Source organism: Eucyclogobius newberryi, unplaced genomic scaffold, assembly GCF_026437365.1.
Source record: "Eucyclogobius newberryi isolate DKJ021-1_F unplaced genomic scaffold, fEucNew1.0.hap1 SCAF_17, whole genome shotgun sequence".
Lineage (NCBI taxonomy): Eukaryota > Metazoa > Chordata > Actinopteri > Gobiiformes > Gobiidae > Eucyclogobius > Eucyclogobius newberryi.
Genome location: NW_027315801.1, coordinates 32,416,220 through 32,434,379, shown reverse-complemented (window position 1 = coordinate 32,434,379; position 18,160 = coordinate 32,416,220). Strand labels below are relative to the sequence as shown.

The 18,160-nt window shown below is 38.5% G+C and overlaps 1 protein-coding gene across 5 annotated transcripts in view; it reads right to left on the bottom strand.

Moving 5' to 3' along the window:
- The window catches only part of ampd2b (adenosine monophosphate deaminase 2b), a 32,821-nt gene extending 15,256 nt beyond the window's left edge, over window positions 1-17,565 (bottom strand). For 2 of the 5 annotated variants that reach the window (XM_072450105.1, XM_072450106.1), the window contains exon 1: window positions 17,168-17,565. In XM_072450105.1, the coding sequence (XP_072306206.1) occupies window positions 17,168-17,270 (103 nt within the window). In that variant the 5' untranslated portion in view covers window positions 17,271-17,565. Of the gene's footprint in view, window positions 1-7,687; window positions 7,797-10,258; window positions 10,276-17,167 lie in introns of those variants that run through there. The other 3 variants (XM_072450107.1, XM_072450109.1, XM_072450108.1) reach the window with 3 other exon arrangements.
- Between the last annotated feature and the right edge of the window lie 595 nt (window positions 17,566-18,160).

Genomic DNA, 18,160 nt, shown 5'->3' with positions numbered 1-18,160 from the left:
TTCTACAAAATGTACCATGAACAATTATTGCCTACCTTTTTTATCACGATAAACAATGTTATTGTTTACTGTCCCATCCCTAGTGTCGTCACAAAACTAAACTTTCAAACAAAATTTTCGTTACTAAGGAAAAGGCTCGATCCTCAATTTGGTGCCACATTGACAATAAAAAACAATTATTTTGACAATAGTCATGTTCAACACAAAATAATAGTATACTTTCTTTAATTTCCATGTGGTCTTAAACTAGTTCAGATAAAGCCAATCAAAGATCATTAAAAAAAAAACTGTTCAGGAAAGGTCAAATTTGGTTCAGTCTGTGATTTCCCCCAGTATCGATACTTCAAATCAAGCAGTGGCATTGTTATAATTTATATTCCAGATCTAATGTATGTAATAAAACTTTGTGGTGCGTATCGTTGTTTCTATAATGAGAGGTGGCGGTGACAGGACTCAGCATGCGTTCCTCACCTTCTGCTCAACACCGTCCAATCAACACGTCCTCCTCAAAACCCAGTTTCAGTGATGCACAAACTCACTCCAAAATAATCCAATGTGGCCTTTTACAATGAACCTTCCCACACTTTTAAGCTCACATTTTCACGTATCTGAGCAACAGGGAAACTAATTGGACAAGATTTTGTGCTCCGAGACGAGACTTGATTTGGAATGAATGTGAGCAGGCAATTAGGTGAACAAGCTCTTCTGGCAAAGTTTAATGAAGAAAAAAGACCGAAAGTGACCTTAGTGAGCTGGCAGACTTTGTTAAATAGTAGGAGGTGAGCTGTTACAGGTTGGAAAGACAATATTTTAACTACCATTATTCATTTTCAAAAGTAATCTATTTATCGATTTGACCAGTATTGTCCCACTGAGACACAGAGAGAACAAGAAAACTCCACTCTAAGGATGTCGCAATATCAAATTGTAGTGTTATGATTATTGTGATCACAGTTTTAATTACTTATGATAGTTGGCAGGACGAAAGTAAATTTTTTTTTTTTTTCATTAAAAACTTCTCTCTCTCATTGTTGCTGTGTATGATTTTAACGATTATAATGTTTTAGTTCTTACGATTATACTGTGGCCTGAATAATCCCGATTATCGATTAACCAAAAAACTCATATCCCTCCTCCACACAGAAAAAACCCGTACCTGCCCTGGACATTCTCACTATCACTGGTCAATTGACGGGTGTTGCTAAATGTGACATTACTTGACTACACGATGTTACTGGCATCAGCAAAAGACCCTAAAATGGGCGTAACGCGTGCTTTCAAAACTATATACCGTACTAGTATAAAAATGGAGATTAAACTAACAATTCACTCCAAAAACTACATCTTATCTTCTATACTGTTGTTCACCCGAATATTCTTCAAAAAAACAACTAAAACATCAGTCCACTAGAAGAAATCAACCAATTATTCGCATAAAGACTAAAGTATTACATCCCTCAGCGGCAGTGACTGAATAGATTTGTTCTGCCATCTTAAAAACAAGTTAGTCAAATGGTGATACGTACCATTATTACAGTGTAAGAATGAGATCACGTTGAGCGTATAAGTGGGAGGACCTGATCTGTGCTCATTAAGTCATAACATGTCACATTGAACCATCTGTTAAGGCTTAGTAAGTCTGGTGCAAAGGGCAGCGACTTAGAGAGGAAGAGCTGAAGGTGAGCAGAGGGAACTGATCCAGGAATGTTATCAGAAGGAGGCAATATATCCAAAAATGTATAATACCGTGAAGGTTGTTTTGTGCATTTTGTTTAAAAATGCAGCAAAATTGAAAAAATAAGAAGTTGTACAAAGTGATATTTCTATTTTTTTGTTGTTGGTATTTTTACATTTGTCTGATACCTCAACTAATACATGTTAAGTAGTGGTGCGCTTACACAATAACCAATATTAGTTCAATATTTTCTTTAAGTGGTTATGGCTATGGAAGTGGTTCTCAACCTGGGGATCGCGAAATGATTTCAAAGGGTCCCCAGATGATGTGTGAGAAAGAAATTTAACTTACAATTTGTAAAGTAATGTGTCTAGATCTAAGTCCAACATTAAATATGAGGCTACATTATTACTTTGGGGTAAGCCTAATTTTGAGTGTCACGAATACCAATGATTGTTATTTTAGGGGTTGCGATCTAAAAAAGTGAGAACCACAGAGTTAATTAACGCTTTCATTACCAGAGTGTAATAATGGTGGACTTATACCGGTGCTTTTGGCTGGTATCGATATTACTCAATGACGTGAATATCAATCGATACCAATACTGGCCCGACATATTGGTGCATCCCTAATTTAAAGACACGTTTTAACACATTTCTGTATTGAGTAATTTATTTTGTTAATGTTGCCCACAAAATTCAACAATAAATTCAACCATACCAGTGCATGGGACATAGTTTGAATATAAAAATAAATAAATCCTGATGTACCTTATGCCACATTTCATTTTTGCATAAACTAAATGTTAAAATGCTACAATGTATTATTAATTTATAATAGCACCATAATTTATGGCATCCTTTTTAAATATTGGTCAGTAGTATCCTCATAGAAAATGAAAAAAACTCAGTTCAGTCCAGTCATAGAACCATGAGAGTGTGAAGGGCCCGTGTGTGTAATACAGTCAGACAACAGCAGACGACAGAGCGGAGAGCAGGATACGACCAGCGGCAAAGACATCCATCTGATCCGGGCCATACAAAAGTCATGCCAACCGGACCCTGGGCTAATCCCATAGTGGTGGCTATATTTGGATCACTTGCATCTATAGTTACGTAACACCTCATCCCCCACTCTTCACAAGCAAGTTAAACACGTGAGTAGGGCTGGACAATAACAACAAACATGAATATCTCCATACTTTTTGGGCATATCCGGATGATATTATATCTGGCAAATGTGAAAATTGACAATAAAATTACTCACAAACGTAAACAAATATCACTTTGTACTCTTGTTTGAAAGAATAAAAATATTTTTTATTGTTGCATTTTTTGCAATAAACAATATGATAAATATTTAAATATTGCATATCTTCAAAACAACATACACAATAAGATAGATTTTTGATATAGTGCCCACCTGTATTGTTGTATAGCTTCATTCAAAATGTGCATTATAATCTGTATTGATCTAAAAGCACGCACAGATAATCATAGTAACAGTGTTCAGAGGAGGCACTAGGAGTTTAGTGATGTGTCCTATCACCTGTTCGCTGACGATATTCAGCTCTATTGCTCTTTTAAACCTTCTGAGATCCAGAAGCTGAACTCCTTGGTCAGTTGTTTAGTGCAAATTAAACAATGGCTGAGTCAAAACTCGTTGCAGCTAAATGCTGACAAAACAGAAACTCTGATTATTGCCCCTAATGATGCCATTCCAGGGATAAACCAGTACTTGGGTGTTTTAGGCCAGACTGCTAAACCAAGTCTTAGAAACTTGGGCGTTGTCTTTGACAAAGACATGTCTTTAGAGCACCACTCCAAGCTGTTGACGAGGAACTGTTTCTTTCAGTTGAGGAAAATCTCTAAGCTCAGGAAAATGGTGTCTCAAAATGACCTGGAACTTATAATTCATGCATTTGTGTCTTCACGTTTGGACTATTGTAACAGTTTGTTTTCCTGTCTTAACAAGAAGGAACTCTCTCGTCTGCAGCTGGTCCAGAACTCTGCAGCGAGGATCTTGACCCGCACAAATAGAAGGGCCCACATTTCACCCATTCTTAAAGCCCTTCACTGGCTGCCGGTCTCCTACCGGATACAGTTCAAAATTCTTGTTTTAACTTTTAGAGCTTTAAATGGTCAGGTCCCATCGTACATCAGCGATCTGATTAAACCATACGCTCCCTCTCGCTCACTAAGGTCCTTGGATCAGAAACTGTTGCTGGTTCCTCGCACCCGTTTTCGGACCAGAGGAGACAGATCCTTCCAGGCTGTTGCCCCCAGACTCTGGAACGATCTTCCGTTCTCCTTACGGTCACTGGACTCAGTTACTGCTTTTAAGGGTCAGCTTAAAACCTTTTTATTTAGTCAAGCCTTTTAAATGCACTTGTTTTACGGACTGATTTTACTGTATATTGTTGTATATGTATTGTTCACTGTAAGTTTTTTGTGTTTTTATTGTTTTATTCTGTGTTTTGTGAAGCACTTTGTGACCTCTATCTGTGAAAGGTGCTATAGAAATAAAATTTACTTACTTACTTACTTACTTACTTACACTAAATCCTAGCTCTGTTTTCCTTCTAAGCTGCAAAAAGAGGTCAAATAGTATCAGCTTGCTGACCAATTTCCACTGCATGCATATTTCATCAGAAAAAGTCAGAGCTCAAAACTGGGTGAGGAGAGGTGCCACTTAAGAGATGAGATACTAGAGTTTTAGTTTAAAAAGGTCAACTACAAATCCTTTCACCTATAATCTGTCCATTTCCAGTAGATGTGTGGGCTTTTACTCTTCCCTGTTTCCAGCTTTACACATTGGCACTCTTTCAGAACAAATCACAAATAGTAAGTCCATACAGGCATAATATAACGGACTAGCTGCCAAAAACATAACCGCATGAAAAGATACTGGCAACTAAAAACTGTGAAAGCACTAAAAAAAGAGCTGTCATCTGCTCTCATGCTCCCACAGTTACATTGGCCAAAGTATCACATTTCAAATATCGTGAATGCTGCTTTAAAGATATGCTAAATTCAAATATTGAATACGCTGTTTATTGCATAAAAATAACAAACAAAAAAACGCTACATTAGAGCCGATAAAAAATGAAAAATATAAACGATAAACTTTCAAAAATGAAGGTATAATGTGATCTGTTATATTTGTCTGAGGCCTAAACCTCCAATCCGATGTTTAAAGACACGTTTAAAACATTTTTGTTGAGTATTGTTATAAATATTGTTATAATATTCCCCAGCTCTACGTTGGCACCATTTTCCCACTTTTTGTCAAATAAATTCTTACCAATAACAGCTTTTATGCCCTTCCCCTTTCAGTCGTCATTACAACAGCATCTGTAAGTTCACACAACAACATTAAGCTCGTTAAACATCAGGCTGAGGTTAACTGACCACGCTGCAGATATCTGGAGTGCTAATCGTCTGCATAAATCCCAGACAGAGTCCTCGCTTCTCCCCCGCCCACAGTCCTTCTCTGTTTGTACACATCGTTCGCACCGGTCGACCTGCTCGCTGTGCACATTTGGTTTCCAGCCCACGCAGAACCCCTCGGACTCTCTGGGTGTAAGTGCCTCTCACAGAAAACGGCCGGCACCTAAGCTACAGCGGAGCACGGTAAACACGGCAACCTCTTAAATCAATACAACAAATAACAGCTGTCACCGTGCGCAGCGAGCAGAAAACAGTTATATATTTTAATTTTCACGACTCAAATTATCTGTCTGCTTTGGTGTGTATTTGTGATAAAATGTAACTGTGATCCGACCCCAATATGCGTTTTTTTATGTCATGATTAGAGATGTCACGATATAAAATGTTTGTGTTATGATTATTGTCTGAAAAAAACAAACCAAACAACAGTGAAATCAATAATTTCCAGTGTTATTCCTCATGTTTGTGACCAGCTTTGTGAAATCGAACTTTCTGAAAGACAAAATAAAGCTAATGTGGCAAAAACAGCCAGATAAAAAGGTTCTTTATGTTTAGATGTACATTTTTGCACTGCAGATTGAATTAAAAAGACAACATTTCGCTTCTAAAACTGTCATAACAATCATTTTTAAAATTATTACATTGTGACCTCATTTTGAATACGCTTTCTGTTTACGGCCGTTCTACGCTCACTTTCCCCTTCAACTCCTTCTATTTGTCGGCCTTCATCATGTTTTGTGTGAGTGACAAGTGGATGTAACCAATCACAGTGAAGTATCAGGAGCTGCAGGTGGTTTTAATTTCCACAACATGAGGCAATGTTTTTAGCCCAGATATAAAAGCAGTTGAAGTTGGGCAGATCCTAATTGCCGGGGAATGTTTCACTTCACAACATTTTTGCCATTAACCATAAACCATCAGATCCAAATCAGGTCTATAACAAGACACTTTTAGGTGTAAACCACAACTAGTCCAGGTCTCTCTAAAGACGACTACACTACTACAGTAAAGGTACATTTTAACAAAGAACTAACCCAAACAAGGAAAACATTTGGATGAATTGGACTCTAAATTATAGGCAAACAAAGGGACTTTCAAACAAGTCGTGTGAGACATTGTACCTTAATATTTGATTTATAAATATCCAGTGTGGGTGGCGTCAGCACAAGCCATTTGTTCCATCTTGGCATTAGTTTAAACTTGTGAAGAAACTTGTTGAACCAATACAAAGTCTGTACATCACGATGAGCAGACGGAGAGTTCAGTACAATATACATAACGGCTTCTAGACTTTAGCACATTAAAAGTATTGTATTTTATTGCAACAAATTTAGTGTAAAATTAGTTTGTGTCGGGTAATTTCTTCATTCTCTTAAATCTGAGCACTGCAGTTTTACTTAAATAAAAGTCTATAACGAAGACGTGTTTATTTTACCATTATTATTAGTATTATCTTGTCTTACGCTAGCGGTTTTTATTTTATTTTATCTTTATTTTCCCCTCCATTCCTTATTAAGAAATGAGAGGTTTTGTCTATAGGAGTTTTTGTTTATAAGAGTTTTGTTTATAAGAGTTCTTCTATTAAGAGTGTTTTTTAAACTTCCTATAAGTTATCTGTCTTTTTCCTCTGTATCTACCTGCGTTGCAACAATGAAATTTCCCCATGTGTGGACAATAAAGTAATATCTTATCTCAGACCTTGCAATTTCTGCGATATCTTTAGTTTGTTGTGTGTAAAGCCAATATTGCAATGTCGATACTTTTGCAATATATCACAGTGAGCCAAAGTTTGCTTGATGTTTAAATCATGTTATTCCAGACAAAGCTTCTGTAAACCTGACAGCTAACAAACCTTGATGCATTGCTCAGATGTTGCCACAGGAAGCAGTTGCCCTGGTGCGTCTCCGGCTGCTTCATCATTCACCATTACTGCCACTCACTGCACTAAACAGCTGACTCCTGCAAGGGCCAAATCAAACTCTTTGTACGCCACAGACGCTTTAGCCTCTGCTGCTGCGTGCTTTATGTTTTCTCATACTCTTTCTTGAATTTTCCTGTCGGTGCTGCGCACAAATCAGCTCCAAATTACACCACCAGTCTGAAAACAAACAGCAACAAGAGTCCCATAGCTGCAGGTGTGTGCAAGAAAACATATTGAGCTACTTATTTCTCCAATACAAAACTCCAGAAAATGCAAAGAAGATTTCTTTTTGGGGAGGAGGGCAATCAATGCACACCTCCTCCAAAGACAGCGCTGCTCCGGGCTGTTACACAAAAGGCTCTGTGGGACATGCAGAGAGGGAAAAGGGGAAAGGGGAGGCAGCTCCTGAACGGGACGAGCCCAGCAGTGGACCGTACCTGCTGTGTCCTAGCTACACGCCGCAGATAAAGATGGAGGCTGGAGAGAGAGAGACCAGAAAGACAAAATGGCAAGTGATTTCCTTCGAATTTGGGTGTAGGGAAATTACAGAAGACACGAAGAACGAGTGAAATCAAAAGACGAACAACACTGTCAGCTGAAAATGACAGCGTGGCCCGTGCCTGTCCCGTGCCGTATACATACACTGTTCATCTGATGTTGATCCATGGACTCATCCCAGTGTGTGCCCTCCCCTCTGCCTCCTCCCTCTGTCTGCCACTTGGTCCTGGCCAGCTGTCGGTCCTCTGCACTTGCTCTGCCTCTGGAGCTCGCCCTGCTCATTTAAATAACTCAGACATGTTCCTGGGTTGTACCACTGAAGGAGCCGATGGAGGGGGGTGGTGGAGCTGACTGGACACGGTGGAGGATGCAGGGGGAAAGGATGCGCGGTGTGATGCTAAAGACCCCCCCTCGGCACTATGGGACGGTCCAGGGCTGTGTGTTGCTGAAGGGACCATGTGTTTGGGATGTTTGTGTTGGTGATGGTGCGCGTGTGGAGAACTGGGTCTGGCGTGTCACCAGGATGCAGTGTGGGAGGAATTAAAGGGCCAGCGCGGTCCCCTGTACGAAGATGTCACCGTTTATTAGGCTCTCGCACAAAAGCAGTACCTGGTGTTCAACAGCAGCTTCAAGTGAAAAGGCAGATTAAACTCTCCAGTCTCTGATATCCATAATAATACTTAAAAAAATTGATCTATTAAATATATATCTAAGTACAATGTTTATATATTAGGTTTTCTGCACATATATTTACTTTTTGTACATGTTCAAGCTGGGGTGGAAATAAAATAATGGTAGTAAAGAGTTTCAATTTCAATGGATTTTAATACAAAACTCATTGGCATTGGATCGATATTGTATAGTATTACATAGTATTACTTGGTACTGGATCGAATCAAAAATCACTCCCAAAACTCTAGTTGACTCACTGTGTTCTCCGTTCTGCTGTGGCCCATAATAATATACATAATAAGATCATCTGAAAGAAGACTCACAGCTGGGAGACCCTTCAACACAAAGGTTACATAGTGCATCTTTAAATAGAACACTTGACTAATATGTATATTATGGCGCATTCACGGTTTCACTGCTTTGGTCCTGGTTTGAACCCAGACCTGGTGTGGTCTTGCTTTGACCCTGTTCTAGTCTTTGTTTAGTCCTCGTGGTGTTGTAACTCTGTGACGAATGAGACCTTTACAAATGCGTATCTCTCGGAGCTTTGTGTGGCTCTAGTGTAACATTGCTCAAACAGACATGTTGGCATGTCTGAAAGTGACACTTGGTTCTATTTTGTTTTAACAGTTGCATCTTTACAGAATTGCTGTTGAAATTATTTTGTTTATATAAATGTTTGAAATTGTATGAACACATAGAGAGCAAAAAATAGCTATTGAATCGAAAAAGCTACAGAAATTATCATTGAGTTCCAACTGATTATGAAAGAACACATTGCTTAACACATTTTTAGACTCTTGAATCTATAAAAGATGAATGCATTTGTCAGATCCAAAGCAAACACGAACCAACCAGCCAATTTCACGTCAACAACAGCAACCCGAGCTTCATAATGAACAAACATTACAAAGCATCTGCAATCAAATAAAATCATAGACGATAATGTCGCTGCTCCTGTGGGAAAGGACCATTTTCTCAAGCAACATTATAATAAACCCGAAGGCGAAGGCAACATTGAATATTGGAATATCCTGATAACAATATTATGTCAATCTAAACTCGTCTTGAAAATGTGTTAGTTGAGGTTTAATTATCCGGCAAATGTGAAGTGTCAGTAAAATAAATCAGATCAGAGAAAAAATATCACCCTCATTTGAAAGTTTACAACATAAAAGTTTTTACATTTTAATTCTTAACCAGCTATAAACGATGTACTTGACATTCAACTGTTTCACATCTTTACGTTCACAATAATACCTAGATTTGAGGTTATGCCCACCTCAATTTACTGCGAGTCAATGTTATGTAGTTCCAGGGCCTGGTCAGTTCTATCCTGGTCCCGAGTCTTTGTCCAGGGAAGACTCCCCCTAATGGCCAATAAATGTATGACACAATGTACCAGATGGTTTATCCTCATTTCCAAAGAGACAACAACTCACTTAATGTGCTTTGGGCCTTCAAAAACGAATTTATTTATTCAATTGTGTATTTTAGTGACCAAATGTTAGTGAAGAGCTTTAGTTGTAATGTAATGTTTACTTTTCTTAAACTGTTGTGTTGCACGTTTCCCTGGCTGCACATGCGTGGTTGATGTGCCGGTGTGTGTTTAGCAAGTTCCTTCAGTGTACAGTACAAAATGACGACAGAGAAAGACTGTGTTCAAGCTCAGAAGAGACGAGAGATACGATGCGATCCATTGCGCTAATAAAGAAATGCAAGTGTTGTAGTCGAAAAATCGCAGAAAAATCCTCTATTATTCCTTTAGGAAAGTAGCAAAATCTGCCGCAGATCAACTTTTCATTTGTAAGATTCATTTAATTTGTACATGATCCCTGACAACAAGACTTAACTAAACAAATGTTTGTAAAATAACTACGGTAAGTTGAACACATTTAATAAATCTTTTTAGCTCAATTGAAAAAAAAATGCAATGTTTCTAACTTTAACTCATTAAATTCAAGCTTTTTAGGTCAGTATGTATTTATTAAGTAGTTTATTTAATAATAAATACATAATTTACAAGGATTGTGTATTATTTACCTTCAGTGGCTTCAGGAGAGGAGAGAGACAACATCATGTCACTTAGCAGCGTTTAGTAATCCAGAGTAAATGAGCCGCCCAAATGTTAGTCATCAGGGTTCAGTGTACGGGGTCATCATAGTGAGGTGTGTCCAGCACAGATCCCATATCCAGGTAATCATTACCTTCAATTAGTAGGATTAGTAAACCCATTTCCTCACATCGAGGAGTGACTCTGTTTAGCATTCAAGCAGACACGTTTGAGTCATGAATGCGTGTGAGATGCAGTGGGACAGGCCGCGGTGACGAGGTGTGACAGAGTACACAGGAGTACAGTATGTTCAAAGGGTCATCCAGAGTGTGTTGCATAAACACGAGCGTTGGACAGAGTTTGTCCCTGATACACGGCCGTGCATTTAATCAAAATTGAGTTTCTGTCTTATATATCAGACGTTTATAGATGATACTGTGTTGGTAAAAGTATGCGGTTTAAGAGCTGAGTTCATAAAAAGTGAAAAGTGATAGTGTTAAATGGCAATGTTTAAAAGTGAGTATTGTTTATGTTCAGGAAATCAATTTGATTTTAATGTGGAAAAATGCAATTGAATCGAAACTTGTGAAAGATTGTGATGGACCTTTTGTCACATCACCCAGCACCAGTCCAAAAGATGTCATTCATGAGAGCCAGTCCTATGTATAAAAGCTACATTTACCAACATTTACCATAAAATATGTAACATTGCTTGTAAATGATAGTTTAATAGATATTATTGTAATTACAGATGTTCTTAAACAGCTTTACAGCAATCAATGTTGTCATATAAAGTAAGTAAAACAGGGACAAAAGTACACTCGCCCCATATTCGAATAACGGTCAAATTTACATAATTAAACTAAATTCATTGAGAGCTGATCATTTATCCCAAAATCAATTATTTTACCTGTTAGTGTTGTCACGATACAAAACTTCAAACCCAATTTCGATACTCAAAGCACTTGATTCAGAGCAATGAATGAATTTTAAACACATTTTAAACACAAATAAGAGCCATTTATTTATGAATACTAACACGTGGTCTTGAAGTGGTTCTGATAAAGAGCAAGACATTTCAAAAACGGTATTGGAAAAGTCTAGTTTTGTCTAGTATTTTTCTCAGTATTTACACTTCTTAGTACCTTTGTATCAATTGGTGTCTGGGCATTGATCCTTCTGACGTCCCTATCACCTAATGGTCCAGTCAATCATAATATAAATGACAGCTACAGCATGTGGCCTTGTTCAACGTGCAGTTAAGTCATTTGCATTGCCATCATTTCACAAGAACACACAGCACCTTGTTTTATAGCACATACATTAATGCATATCACAGCAAAAATTCACAGTTTCAATTTGATTCGATTTACAAACTACAAAGGCTGCAAAATGTTGATCGATATGTGGGAAAAATATCATCCAGTCAATAAAAAACCTGACAAGAATGTATTTCACAAATTTTTCAGTGTTTTCTAAAGTATCAATGCTCCTGGGCCTGGCTGAATGTGATTGTGAAGCTGAAGAAATAAATAAATAAATAAATAAAGCACTATTGTGTACGCAATTTATCCTCAGGCAAATTCTGAACTTAAAACTACATCACCATGGAAACAATCACTCTCCAACAACGGCAACAAAAGAGAGGCGCCTAATCATTTTGTGTTGCAGCAGTCTGCTCTTATGCAACAATAGTTTGGAAATGTGAAGAAGAACAGAATGGCTTTACTTCCTTGTTAATTATCAAAGAATCATGAATGTTAAATGTTTGCTTTGATTATTATAAAATTCACTGCAAATAACTCTTATTGTCCAAGCATCTGTATTGTTGCCAGTGCCTCTGAGTGGTTTATGGGCATTTTTTTTACCAAGCAGATAAATATTCCTTCTATAACTATCTAAACCTTCTGTTTTTCCAAGAGCACCTTACATGTCTCCACAGGGCAACCGCTGACAGGAGGGAAATGCAACTTGCAACGTCACCGCCAAAGGCTGCATTTAACGCTGAAGTCATGAAATGATGGAGCCACAGAGAGACACGTTTTATGTGTTTGATTAACACTCACAGCACGCTCTACAGTAGAAAGATCAAAGGATAAAGCCACTGCAGCCTCATTTGTAGGACTGTGCAACTCGATGACTTTTAATCGAGATTCGGTCATTTCGTCATTGTTACAGTTGGGTCTTTTTAATTTGATCGGTCTACAGGGAATCCTCTTTCAGGCAGGTTTGAAATGTTTTTGTGAAATGATTCAGGGACTATAAATTAAATTTCAAAAGAATTGATATTGAAAGCGTTTTTTTTTTTTTTTGCGATAGACAAATATGAGGAAAAAAATTGGATTATTTTTTTAGGGAAAAAAAGGTTCAAAAAGAAATAAACATCTCTACACAGATAACAACTTTCTGATGTAAGATAATTCATTATAAATTGTGTTATACATCTGAGTTTCCGACATTTTCATAAAAGTAAATGTTAGCCTGCAGTGGATGCATGCAAGTGTAAGACAAAGGCACATAGTGAAATAGCCGCTCGTAATTTGTTAACAGACGTTGTTGTTGTTGTTGTTGTTGTTGAAATTAGAGCATAGAAAAAGAGCTTTTATTTTCTGGTGCACAACGTAACCGGCTTGTCTCCAGAGATGTTATTGCTTTACCAAGAATGTACCACATTATGACATTAAACTTAACTATCTCCATGGAGACAGGGCCAGGTCAGACCTGTGGAGAGGCGAGCCTGGTCACAGTAACAATGCATGTTTTTCAACGTATTTTTGAGCAATGAAAAAACTGCAATTGAGTTTAAGTTTAATGGCACACTTGGGAACAACCTGGACAAAACAATAACATCTCCATGGAGACAAGCAGGTGGTGTGCCCTGCTCCAGCGCACATTTAAATAAGTGTTAATATAGTCTAAATGTCTAATTGTTGTGTAGTCCATTCATCTCCATTACAAATGTCTCCAGGTTTAGTTCAAATATACTCTCGTGTACAGTGGAAGTATGTCAAGGTTAAAGCTGAATTAAGTAGTAGTAGTGCATTGAAGATTTTCTAAATGTGTCTCAATCTCAACGGAATGTGGATTTCTTTCAGTACATCTTAGACAATGTTACGTTGTAGACAAAAGAGTTACCGCTCTGGTGATGGTTGGAAGTGCTTCCACCAGAGCAAACGCAGCATCTGAGTGGGAGCCCGGTGAGTGGGTGGTGCCCTAATCTCAGAACGGTCCATTTAACAGCGCGCAAAGTGATTCGCCCGCTGCTGAGCTCGAGCCACAAAAACTGTGCTAAAACCTGCTAAATATAATGGAGACGGAGGCGTGGCAGAGGACTGGAAAAAAGAGCACTAGGCAGCCTGACAGAAGTAGTAAATGCAGCGTGAGTAACCTTTGAAATGGGTGACTCACACTGGCTCGTCTCTTCCGCTTCTCCGTTTGATTGGCACAAGGCTCATTAGAAGAAATCGAAGGTCTAAGATTATTATAAAACAATCAACCAGACATGAGCTGTCGGGGTTGCTTAGGCGATCAATGCTGAGCCCTGAAATCAAAGCGTCAGCCGCGGCAGTGTAATCACGGTGCAACAATCACACTCTACATTCGTTATTAATTCCACAGAAGGCAAATGTAGCATCATGAAAGTAAAGGCTACACTTAGCTGGTCTTTACAAGATTTTTTACCTTGTTGTTAAGGCAAAGCAAAAAGATTGTAAAGATTTTTTTCATCCACAATTGATGGATGTTGAGTTACGACTTCTCAAAAACAAGACGCAAGTGTCAGTTACACAAACAGCTAAGTTTGTTCCTCCAAAGACTGAACTCTGCTCCACTTTTGACCACTTTATTAAAAAACTCCAAGCATGTCATTGACAATTTGAAATGATTGCATCTTGATTTGATGATAGTGATGCGTCCCTATAACAATTATCAGATTATATTTTGGAAGTCTGGAGGAAATGTGCAACAGACTGTCTTTAAATTTCTTTTTAGACGTTAAATTATTTCGTGAAAATGAATGAACTGTAATCATTTATAGGATTACACTTTTTGAAATAACACCACAAATTCCACAGCCTTTGAGGATAGTAAAAATAAACTACGGCCGCTGCAAATGGACAGAAGCTCCAAAGAGACACTCAACACTCACAGCACGCTCTACAGAAGAAAGATCAAAGGATAAACCCACTGCAGCCTCATTTGTAGGACTGTGCAACTTGAGGAATTTTACTCAAGATTCAGTCATTTTTAATCGTCAGTTTTAGTTTACAATTTTAATTTGAGCCGTCTGCAGCCAATCCTCTTTTAGTAAAAGCTGGGTTGAAGAAATTTTACTGTTTTTTTGTGTTAAATGGCAATGATTCAGGCACTAAATTGTTAAAGTTCAATACATTTCAATTGAAAGGTGTTTTATTTGTTTTAAAATGAAACTGAAAGGAAATTGTGATAGATAAATATGAGGAAATCTTTTTAAAAAAAATTTAGGGACAAAAAAGGTTCAAAAAGATCAAACTATAAACTGCAGCAGCCTCAAATAATCAAAACACAAACAGCAACAGCTCGAGAACGTCGCACATAGAGACAGTTTTGGAAAGCCAGAATATTGTTGCCCGTTTAGTCAAAATGGAGTTTTCCAAAAGAGACAAGGCGTACATTTTACCATAACAAAAACATCACTGTTACACAGAATATGGTACCAATCCCAATTCATTTCACCTTTTTATATCTGTGGCCCTTTTTCCGGTCGTGTGATTTTGTATAAAGTTAATAAATTACAGACCTAAGAAGCACTTTTCAAGCCACCTAGAGAAAAAGTGCATTGTTTGTGCATACAAACATCAAATCTTATGCACAAATCAACCTTTAAACTATTTCAGAGGCAAAACTTTTATCTAGTTCTCCACTGAAATTAATGGACTTTCTGCTTAAACCCGAAAATACAATCACAGCAGATGTGCCAGTCAGCAGCAGTAGGAAAAAGATTAAGCTAACACTTTATTAGTTACAAAGGCTGTAAAACTGCTCTACAGTTATATAAACATACTAATATGTGAGTGATCATTGTATCAGATTCTCACAGCTTGTTTTCCATGTGTTTTTCAGTATAATCTGCTGTGAACAGTTTAGGCTAAATTTGACAAACACAAAAGAGGTCGCTTCAGGAGAATGTCATCTCTACTTAGTCAAACGTTTCTCAGACACAACACACAAACAACAAAGGTTATCTGGAGCTCGTGCAGGACAATATGACATCTTAGTGAAGTCTGTTCTTGATCAGAACCAGACAAACGCTGTGTTTCTGCAGGGACTTCGGTAATAGCCACTTTCTGCTCCGAGTGCCAAATAAATGCGATGATAGGAAGCGCTCTGGTAATGGGGAGAGTGAAAACCGATTTGCGGTTTCACCAATCACTACCAGACAGCTACTCTTCATCAAATGTGTTCCCAACAGAAGCTCAGCCTGTGAGGCCAGAACACACTTTTTAGGAACAAAATGGTCGGATTATGTAACACATATTGACCGACGTTTGCTGCAAATATGAGCTCACAGGTCCAGCTTGCATCCCCCAAGAACTGAATTATTTATTTGCTTTTACAGTAAGGCTCTGTAATGGTCGTACGTAAGAGAGAGTTTGGAGAAAATTGTTCCATTGTATGAATTAGAATTGAGGAATACATTTGCGTGATACTGGACACACAAAAGGCGATGAAAACAGTTCATCCGCTCAGTTAAAAACAAGGTAAATAAGCAGGTTACTGGTATGTTTCTTACTGTTTTACACCAAAATGTATTTTATTCCCTTGAATTTGAACTCTCTTCAACACTTTCAACAAAACTTTGGGACAACTTTGGCCAGTGCGTTTACAAAATAACTATTTATTACAAAAGGAAATAACTGAAAACAAATGTAGTGTAGATCAAGTATACATTGTTAAAAAATACCAATGAACTGCATTTGCACTGAAAAATAAAATAAATATAAAAACACCTAAATAAATTCCACTGCTTAGTACAGAATAATGCCGCTATGAGGAGGCTTATCAGTTCTGCAGTCAATGGACCCATTTCAATTATCAAGCCATTTTCGATTAATATTACAGCTTACAATGAACAAAATCTAAAATGAATAGCTGCATATGTTATAGTTTGATTGTATCTGAACAAATAATGTAGGTCGCCCAAGTAAACAAATGTAAACCCATCCAATTGCTCATGTTGTGTTTTAATTTGCACAGCTGACAGAATGATGGTGCACTTAAATCAATAGTGTTTCGTCACAGGGTCATCCCTCCTTCTGTCCTTTGTATTTAGATAAAAGCGTATGTATGGTGAGCGAGCGTCACAGTGCTGACTAATCCTTTCATTCAGCTGGGGATCAGGTCCTGAGGTACCAACCTACACACTCTCCGCTACAGACCCGAGAACCCTCTGCCAGGCGCTATAAAAAACACTGTCATCATTGTATCTAACTCACAGTGAAGGGAAAAGACAAGACTGATTCATTCTGAAATATGTCTACAGAGTGAGACGGGGATTACGTGTGAAGCAACGGTTTACTCTGCAATGCTGAGGAGTCAAAAAATGCAATCTAGAATTATGCACTGGATTTTGTAAGTGCGTTGTAAAAAATATAAGGAACATTGCCACTCTTTACGTTCAGGGATGGGCTGTAAAATGTATTCAATTAAACCTGACGGACCACAATAATTAAAGATCTCTTATCCTCAAGCAATTTGATGGTTTGACCTAATTATTAAAGATTACCCCCCCCGAAATTTTTTTAAAATAAGTGGCGAACATTTGATCTTTGTGAGAAGTAATTTAAAATCCTATAAACTGCAAATACTGAGAAGGCAGCAGATTTGACATGTTACAACACAATCGCTCCCAGCTCGCTCACCTGTGCTCGTGGTGTACTGCAGACTCCCGCGCTTCTTAAAGGGCGAGAGGGGCTTGTTTTTGGCACCTGTGGTGGCCATCCCCGGGGGCAAACTGGATGCCATGATGTTCCCAGGTCGTGCGGTTCAGCTCAGCCTCTTCAAATTGACAAGACAAACAGAAGGAGAGAGGATGCGTGAGTCAAGGTTGCAGAGGAAGGAGCAGTGAAGATGCACAAAGATACAATCAGAGGAGGGATTAGGGAGGCGGAGGAGAGGCGTACAGATGGAGCGAGCTGGAGGAGGGATGGAGGGCAGGGTGTGTGTCCGCGCTATACGTGCCTCAGAGCAGGGGTTTCCACACTGACGACTCCAACGTGGGGCTGCATCCCTCTGCAGAGGAACAGGCCCCGCCCCTCTGAAACATGTGTGGAGCTGCGGCGCTGACACGGAGGAGGACGGAGGGAGGCGGGGGAGGGACGGAGGGGCTCGGCTTCCCCCATCGTGCCACACTAAAGGCACACTCGCCATGCTAGAGACGTACACAGGAGACCGGCCACAGCAGGGGCACATGATGGAGCCTGCAGCTGTTGCCGCGACAACCGCAGGTCTGGCAAATCAGAGAGGAGAAAAGTTTGGAAAATGAAGCGATTAAACCTGTGATTCAAGAGTATTCATAAATGATTGTGTCGCCTGCGTCTGACCTGAGGAAGAAGTACTACATTTTGTTACTTAACTAAAAGTGCTGATGCAAGATGAAAACATTTAAATGCATCTACTTAAGTAAAAGTACTGATGTACCTCTTCAGAAATGTAGATTATCGGGTTGATTTTTTATTTATATTTTTTTTTATGAAATACCAGTCTTGATTGTAAATACATTAATAAAAACCTATTTTTTTTTACTTTACATTAGAGAAAGAACATATCACAAATATGACACACTGCAAATATGTATTTTTTTTGTTCTGAAAACAGAAAAGCAGCAACTGTTTATCTGTAGCCTTATCATTTGG